At 55.8% G+C, this 8,503-nt stretch overlaps 1 protein-coding gene across 1 annotated transcript in view; it reads right to left on the reverse strand.

Moving 5' to 3' along the window:
- The window catches only part of TYK2 (tyrosine kinase 2), a gene marked incomplete at its 3' end in the record, with an annotated part of 14,880 nt that extends 6,609 nt beyond the window's left edge, over positions 1-8,271 (reverse strand). Inside the window, exons 1-11 of the mRNA XM_042020052.1 lie at positions 8,231-8,271; positions 7,060-7,245; positions 5,742-5,865; positions 5,153-5,297; positions 4,322-4,485; positions 3,119-3,488; positions 2,223-2,396; positions 1,577-1,734; positions 703-826; positions 418-610; positions 71-177 (exon numbers count right to left, since the gene is read on the reverse strand). Of these exons, the coding sequence (XP_041875986.1) occupies positions 71-177; positions 418-610; positions 703-826; positions 1,577-1,734; positions 2,223-2,396; positions 3,119-3,488; positions 4,322-4,485; positions 5,153-5,297; positions 5,742-5,865; positions 7,060-7,237 (1,737 nt within the window). The remainder of the gene's footprint in view (positions 1-70; positions 178-417; positions 611-702; positions 827-1,576; positions 1,735-2,222; positions 2,397-3,118; positions 3,489-4,321; positions 4,486-5,152; positions 5,298-5,741; positions 5,866-7,059; positions 7,246-8,230) is intronic.
- Positions 8,272-8,503: the final 232 nt, after the last annotated feature.

Consider the following 8,503-nt stretch of genomic DNA (forward strand, 5'->3'; position numbering starts at 1 on the left):
AGAGGATTCCTCCACCTCCCCCAGTGAATCCCAGGAAACCAGAGCAGCGGAAATCCCGGGAAAGCAGCACCTGCGTGATCTCGTTCTTGCGGATCTGGTGGAAGCTGAGCTGGGTGAGGTTCAGGATCTGCTTCCCGTTATCCTTCGCCTTCCTGGTGATCAGCAGGTCCGAGATCTCTGGGAAAAGAGGGAATGGGAACCCCGTGAGCTCCCTGACAATGCCAGGAGAGCAGAGCTGGTCCCTTCATTCCCAGGGTGAATCCCAGGGAAGCAGGGCTCCCTCCATCCATCCCTGGGAATCCCAGGAAAGCAGAGTGGATTCCCTCCACCTCCCCCAGTGAATCCCGGGAGTCAGAGCAGCGAAAATCCCAGGAATTCCGGCCGTTCCCGATCCCGAGGGATGATCCCTGTCTTCACCTCCCGGCTTGGGCGGGCAGCACCTCTTCACTGTGAAGTTTTCCTCGCCGGATTTGAGGGTGCAGCCCTTGAGCACATCCAGGAGTTCCCGCAGGGTCGGGAATTCCCGATCCCAGCCTTCCAGCACGAAGGAATCCCCCTTCTTCTGGATCCGGAATTGCCGGTACTTGAAGGCTCCCGGCGTTCCAGGAGCCTGGAAAAGCGGGATCGAGGCAGGAGTTGAAGGCACAAAGCTCCCGGAGCTGGCAGGTCCCGGGAATTCCGAGCTGGGAATCGCATCCCTACCTGCTGCTGGCTCCTCTTGAGCACGGAGAGGATCATCCGGTTGAAATCCAGGACGCTCCAGCGGAGGATGTAGAGCCCTTCCTCCGGCTCTTCCCGGCGGAGCTTGGCAAAAACAAACTCCTCCCTGGAAAAGGGAGGGAGGGCATGGATTGGGATGAGCCCCGAGGGCAGGGAATGGATTGGGATGAGCCCCAAGGGCAGGGAATGCATTGGGATAAGCTCCTGAGGAAAAGAAATTAATTGGGATGAGCCCCGAGGACAGAGAATGATTTGGGATGAATCTAAAGGACATGGAATGGCTCTGGGAGAGCTCCAGGGACACCTGGATGAGCCCTGAGGACACCTGGATGAGCCCTGAGGACAGGGAATGATTTGGGATGAGCCCCGAGGACAGGGAATGATTTGGGATGAATCTGAAGGACACCTGGATGCGCCCCAAGGACAGGGAATGATTTGGGATGAATCTGAAGGACATGGAATGGCTCTGGGAGAGCTCCAGGGACACCTGAATGAGCCTTGAGAACAGGGAATGATTTGGGATGAGCCCTGAGGACACCTGGATGAGCCCTGAGGACAGGGAATAATTTGGGATGAGCCCTGAGGACACCTGGATGAGCCCCAAGGACAGGGAATGATTTGGGATGAATCTGAGGACAGGGAATGATTTGGGATGAATCTGAAGGACACCTGGATGAGCCCTGAGGACAGAGAATGGCTCGGGATGAACCCAAAGGAAATGAAACAGCCAGGGACCACCCCAAGGACGCGGAACAGCTCCGGGATGATCCCCAGGGATCCGGGATGATCCCCAGGGATCCAGGATGATCCCCAGGATCCCGGATGATCCCTGGGATCGCAGGGAAGCCGCACTCACTGCATGGGCCCGTGGATGCCGTGGTGCAGGCTCAGCAGCAGCCGCGGCGGGGCCACGTCGTGGCACAGGTAATGGCTGGAGTCGGCCGTCAGCCGGAAATATCCGTCCACCAGCGACACCAGGGACAGCGCGCTGCCGGGGCACGGCAGCTGCACCTCCTGGGGAGGAGAGCGGGAAACACTCGGAAAGTCCTCGGAAAACTCCTGGGAAACCCTCAGGAGACCCTCAAAAAACTCTCAGAAAAGCCCTGGAAAACTCTTGGGAAAAAACCGCTCTTAAAGGCCTCGGGAAACCCTCAGAAAACCCTCATAAAACCCATGGAAAACCCTCAGGAAACCCTCGCAAAACCCGTGGAAAACCCTCAGGAAACCCTCATAAAACCTGTGGAAAACCCTCAGGAAACCCATGGAAAACCCTCAGGAAACCCCTGGAAAACCTTTGGGAAAACTCTTGGGAAACCTTTGGAAAACTCTCAGCAAACCCTTGGAATAAAACACCCATAAAACCCTTGGATAACCCTTGGAAAACCCTTGGAAAGACCTCAAAAACCCCCATAAAAACCCTCGCTCTTCCCAGCGCTGCCTCTTCCCCATCCGGGAAGAAAAATTCCATGATCCCAACATCCGAGGGATGCATCCCCACCCACCAGGCACTCGTTGTCCTGCCGGTGGATGCAGATCCTGGAATCCTTGACCACCACGTGCGTGATTTCCCGGAAATCGCAGAAATGGCACCACTGGGGCTCGGCCGGCGGCGCCTCTGGCTCCTTATTCCCGCTTTTCCTCCCAAAATATCCACGCTGGGAGAAGTTTTCCACGCTCTGTGGGGAGAATTCCAGGTTTTTCCTGCTGCTGGGAAGGGTTTGGGCTGGGGAGGTGGGTACTGGGGAAACGGGGATGAGCTGGAGGCTGAGGGGAAGCGTGGGAGCACAAAGTTGGGATGGAGTGGATTGGGGCTTTGGGATCAGGTGGGATTTGGGGTGATCCCACGTGGATTTGGGGGGTTTTGGGGTGTCTGTGGATGGAGCTTTGGGATCAGGTGGGATTTCAGGTGATCCCACATGGATTTGGGGGTTTTGGGGTGTCTGGGGATGGAGGGATTGAGGGGAGAAGGTTTGGGATCAGCTCAGGTGGGATTTGGGGTGATCCCATGTGGATTTGGGGGTTTTGGGGTGTCTGTGGATGGAGTTTTGGGATCAGGTGGGATTTGGGGTGACCCCACATGGATTTCGGGGGTTTTGGGGTGTCTGTGGATGGAGCTTTGGGATCAGGTGGGATTTGGGGTGACCCCACATGGATTTGGGGGGTTTTGGGGTGGGATTGGGGGTTCTGGGGTGTCTGGGGATGCACAAGCCGAGGAGAAGGAGATGGTGTGGGAATGGATTTGGATGGGAATGCTGGGAAAGGCTCCAGGCAAACTGGGAGGAACTGGAAAAAGAACTCGAGGAACGCTCAGAGCGCCCCAGCACCGCAAACCGAGGGGAAAAAAAACGGGATTTGGGTCGGGAATGGCTCATCCCAAAACCACCTCATCCCAACCCACCTCTCCGGCCACCGGCCGCCACTGGATCCCTCCAGTGCCGGTGACCAGGACGTGGTGAGTGACCGGAAAATCCCTCGGGATCGGCGGCCGCTCCCGGCTCCCGTTGGCGCAGAGCGGCCCCTTCTCCCCTTCGGACGCCGTTTCCAGGGAAAACGCCGGGAAAAGCTCGCTCCCAAATCCGGGAGCCAGGTGTTCCAGGGTGGCCAGGTACTTGTACATCACGTCCCGCTCCGACAGCTTCCCGGCGGCCACCGTGTGCCGCTGGAAGTGCCGCAGGAAGCGGCGGAAGACGTTCTTCATCCGGAAGCGCGTCAGGAAGTTGTTCTGCTGGATCTGGCGGCGGAAGGAGCGCGGGATGCAGTCCTTGAAGCTGCCAAGAAACGGCGGGAAAAACCTCAAAAAACCCTCGGAAAACTCTCAGAAAACCCTCGGAAAACTCTGAGGAAACCCTTGGAATAGAACACCCAGAAAACCCTTGGAAAACCTTCTAAAAATTCCCGGAAAACCCTTGGAAAACTCTGAGGAAACCCTTGGAATAGAACACCCAGAAAACCTTTGGAAAACCCTCCAAAAGTTCTTGGAAAGCCCTTGGAAAACCCTTGGAAAACTCTGAGGAAACCCTTGGAATAAACCACCCAGAAAAGCCTTGGAAAACCCTCCAAAAATTATTGGAAAACCCTTGGCAAACTGAGAAAAGCCTTGGAATAAACCACCCAGAAAAGCCTTGGAAAATCTTCTAAAAATTCCCGGAAAACCCTTGGAAAACTCTGAGGAAACCCTTGGAATAAACCACCCAGAAAAGCCTTGGAAAACCTTCTAAAAATTCCCAGAAAACCCTTGGAAAACTCTGAGGAAGCCTTGGAATAAACCATCCAGAAATCCCTTGGAAAACTCTGAGGAAACCCTTGGAATAAAACACCCAGAAAACCCTTGGAAAACTTTCTAAAAATTCCCGGAAAACCCTTGGAAAACTGAGAAAAACCTTGGAATAAACCACCCAGAAAACCCTTGGAAAACTCTGAGGAAACCCTTGGAATAAAACACCCACAAAACCCTTGGAAAACCCTTGGAAAACCTCGGCTGGGAAGAGGTCGGGACGCGCCGGTGGCGAGGGAGGAAACGCGGCTTCCCCGGAGCGAGGGAAACGAGGAAGGAAAAGGGGAAAAGCGGGGAGAAACGCCTCTGGAAAAGCGGGAATTTCACCTGTACTTCCTGGCCACCTCCTCCAGGGAAATGCCCTTCTTGATGGCGATGTGGGAGAGGTGCAGCACGGCCATTCCCAAACTTTCGTTCTTGAACCTCTGGATCTCCGGCTCGCTCTGGAAATCCTTCAGGGACGCGACGTCGTTGATGAACTCGAATTTCCCCTGGCCGAAAATCGGGGGGGGAAAATCAGCCCCGAGCTCATTTCCTTTCCTTGGGGGTTTTGGGGTTTGGTTTTTTTTAAATTTCAAAGGAATCAAATTCCCCTTAAAAGGTTAAAAAATGATCCCGTGGAATTACGGGATCCCACCCCAATCCCAGCGGGATCAAAGCTTTCCAAAGGGAAAACTCAGGGGGGTGTTAATCCCTAAATAAACCCCTGGGGGTGGAAAAAGGGATCCTGAGCCAAATCCGGATGGATTGAGGGGAATCAATCCCATTTTTTCCCAAATCTGGCTGGATTGAGGAAAATCATCCCGGTTTTTCCCAAATCCAGCCGGATTGAAGGAAATCAATCCCATTTTTTCCCAAATCCAGCCATATTGAGGGAAATCAATCCCGGTTTTTCCCAAATCCGGCTGGATTGAGGGAAATCAATCCCGGTTTTTCCCAAATCCACCTGGATTGAGGGGAATCATCCCATTTTTTCCCAAATCCGACTGGATTGAGGGAAATCAATCCCGGTTTTTCCCAAATCCGACTGGATTGAGGGGAATCATCCCATTTTTTTCCCAAATCCAGCCATATTGAGGGGAATCAATCCCGTTTTTTCCCAAATCCGGCTGGGTTGAGGGAAATCAATCCCATTTTTTCCCAATCCAGCCCCGTCACCTGCTCAAACAGGTACTCGAAGGAGGATCTGTCCAGTAAAGCTCCTCCAGGGGGTTTCTCCTCGGGAGAATCCCCCGGGCGCGGCACATTCCGGAAAACCGCCGGCTCCTTGTCGTTCATGCCGTGCCAGTTCCGGAAATAATACCTGGAATGGGAAGAGGAGAGGAGGAGAGGGGCTGGGAGTCACATTCCGGGCTGCATTTGGGGTTTTTTTTTTTTTTTTAAGGAATAAAACGTCTTGGAAGCACAGAGGAATCAGCCACATTCCTAAAACAAACGGGATGTGAGCACAGGGAACGAATCCAAACCGGGAATGAAGGGCAGCAGCCTCCTCCAGCCTGGAACGGGATCATTTCAACCTTTTCCCATCCCTTTTTAGGATCCCTGGCGCTCCCAAAACCCTTTGGAAGAGCCGCTGTTGGGAAGTCCCCGCGCTGGGAGGAGGAGACTGAGAAAGAGCGGGAATAAGGACAGGGATTTTTCCACGCTGCTGGGAGAGCTTTCCCAAGGGTTTTGCCCCGATTCCACCCACAGGGATGGGGTTGGGAATGGGAATGGGAATGGGAATGGGCACGGGAGGGGGCCTCACCTCATCCTGAAGATCAGGTTGACGCTGGTGTCCTTCCCGATGTGGAACTGGTGGTTGGGCGGGAGCCAGATCCGGCTCTGGGGGTCGTAGAGGGCGAAGAGGCTGTAGCAGAGCGGGGTAATTCCTGCCGGGAATGCCACAGATCCCATCTTCCATGGGGGGGAAAAAAAACCCCCACCCCGTTTTCCCAAAAAAAACCCCCTCGGGAGGGGGAAAAAAAAAATAAAGCCCAGAGAGTCCCGAAAAGCGGGAAAGGGCAGCTGGGATGAGGGGGTATTCCCAGAAAAACCGGAATTCCAGAGGGGGTTTTGTTCCCAAGGGACCGGAACTCGGCTGGTTTAATTCCCAAGGAGCAGAATTCCGGCTGCTTTAATTCCCAACGAGCCCAAGCCCAGCCAGTTTCATTCCCGGTAAACCCAAACTCGGCAGCTTTTTATTCCCAAAAAATAAACCAAACCACAAAATCCAGTGGGTTTTATTCCCAAGAAAGCCCTAGGGATCAGAAACCTGGGAATTTCTCAGCCTTGGGAAGGAATCCAGTCGGGATCTGGTGCTCCCTGGGAATTCCTGGTGTTTTCTTTGGGAATTCCTGGTGTTCCCTGGGAATTCCTGGTGTTTTCCTCAGAAAATCTGGCGTTCTCAGGAATTCCTCAGCCTCGGGGCAGGATGCAGTGGGAACCCCCCTGCCCCATTCCCTGTCCCTCAGAAAACTGGAAATCCCTTGGCAAACCGGGGAATCCCTCGGCAAACCGGGAATCCCTCAGAAAACCGGGAATCCATCAGAAAACGGGGGAATCCCTCGGCAAACTGGGAATCCCTCAGAAAACCGGGAATCCCGCAGCAAACCGGGAATCCCTCGGCAAACCAGGAACCCCTCAGAAAACCGGGAATCCCTTGGCAAACCGGGAATCCTTCAGAAAACCGGGAATCCTTCAGCAAACCGGGAATCCCTCAGCAAACCGGGAATCCATCAGAGAACCGGGAATCCCACAGCAAACCGGGAATCCCTCAGCAAACCGGGAATCCCTCAGAAAACCGGGAATCCCTCGGCAAACCGGGAATCCCTCAGCAAACCGGGAATCCTTCAGAAAACCGGGAATCCTTCAGCAAACCGGGAATCCCTCAGCAAACCGGGAATCCCTCGGCAAACCGGGAATCCATCAGAGAACCGGGAATCCCACAGCAAACCGGGAATCCCTTGGCAAACCGGGAATCCATCAGCAAACCGGGAATCCCTCGGCAAACCGGGAATCCCTCAGCAAACCGGGAATCCTTCAGAAAACTGGGAATCCTTTGGCAAACCGGGACCGCCGCTCACCGATCCTGCGGGAGAGGTCGATGCAGATTTCCTCGGCGCTGAGGGATCCTTGGGAATAAACCCGGCAGCGTTCCCGCTCCTCGTCCCCGCTCCAGTGCAGGAACACCTTGACCCCGGAGCCGGCCGGGAATCCGCAGCCTTCGGCCTCGGCCTTCACCCCGCGCTGGCACAGCGGCATGGCGGCGCCTTCCCGAGGGGGGAAAAGCAGGGATGAGGCTCCGGAATGGAATTCCCGAGGCTCCCAGAGCCTGGGATGCACCAGGGGGGAAAAGGGGGAAGCAGCGGGAAAGGGGTCGGGATCTCCTGGATCCGCTTCCCGCCTCTTCCATCCAGAGAAATCCCAGTGAAACCAGTTCGACCCAGTGGCAGTGGAGGGATGGGGATGAGGGAGATGGGACGGAACAAATTCTGGGGTTTTTTTTTTGGGGGGAAAACGGTGGATTTTGGAGGCATTCCCAGCTCATTCCCAGATGGATTTTGGAGGCGTTTCGCGGTGGATTTGGGGATTTTCAGGAGGGATTTCGGACCCGTCTCAGGGTGGAATTTGGACCCTTTTTGAGGTGGATTTGGATTCGTGTCAGGACGGATTTAGATCCGTTCTGGAGTGGATTTTGACCCATTTTGGGGTGGATTTTGACCCACTTGGGGGTGGATTTTTAACCCACTTGGGGGTGAATTTCTGATCCATTCCAGGGTAGATTTTGACCCATTTTGGGGTGGATTTTGACCCGCTTGGGGGTGAATTTCTGACCCATTCCAGGGTGGATTTTGACCCATTTTGGAATGGATTTCTGACCCACTTCAAGACGAAACTTTCACCCGTTTGAGAGTAGATTTTGACCCACTTCAAGCTGAAATTTAGACCCATCTTGGGGTGGATTTTGACCCATTTCACACTCTCAGAAGAAGTTTTTCCCCCCACATCCCCACTCGGTACCGAGGCCCGTCCCCTCCCTCCCCCCCGCTCCGCTTGGTACCGGCCCCGTCCCCTCACAGGGTTGGTTCCGGGCCCCCCCCCCCGGTTGGTCCCGCCCTCCCCCCGGTTGGAACCGACCCCTGTCCCCCCTCCCCGGTTGGCATCAGCCCCCCGTTGTCCCCCGGTTGTCCCCGGGCCCTGTCCCCCTCCCTGTGTTGGTACCGACCCCCCCCCCCCGGTTCCCCCCGTTGGTACCGGCCCCGGCCCGGCCGCCGCTCCGGCTCCCTCCGCCCCGCAGAGCCGCCGCCTCCCATTGGCCCGGAGAGACGCGCGCTGCCATTGGCCCGCGCCGCGGCCAGGCCACGCCCACGCGCCTGCGCCCCATGGGTGGGGCCGCGCGATGAGAAACGATCTGATTGGCTGAGGGGCGGGAGGGGGCGGGGCCACGTCCGCACAGGGGGCGGGGCTTGAGGGGGCACAGCTGGATCCGGAATGGGGGCAGGCACAGCTGGATCCGGAATGGGGGGG

This window comes from Corvus kubaryi, unplaced genomic scaffold, assembly GCF_017639235.1.
Source record: "Corvus kubaryi isolate FWS band 111438036 unplaced genomic scaffold, C.kubaryi_AGA036_p1.0 36735, whole genome shotgun sequence".
Taxonomy (NCBI): domain Eukaryota; kingdom Metazoa; phylum Chordata; class Aves; order Passeriformes; family Corvidae; genus Corvus; species Corvus kubaryi.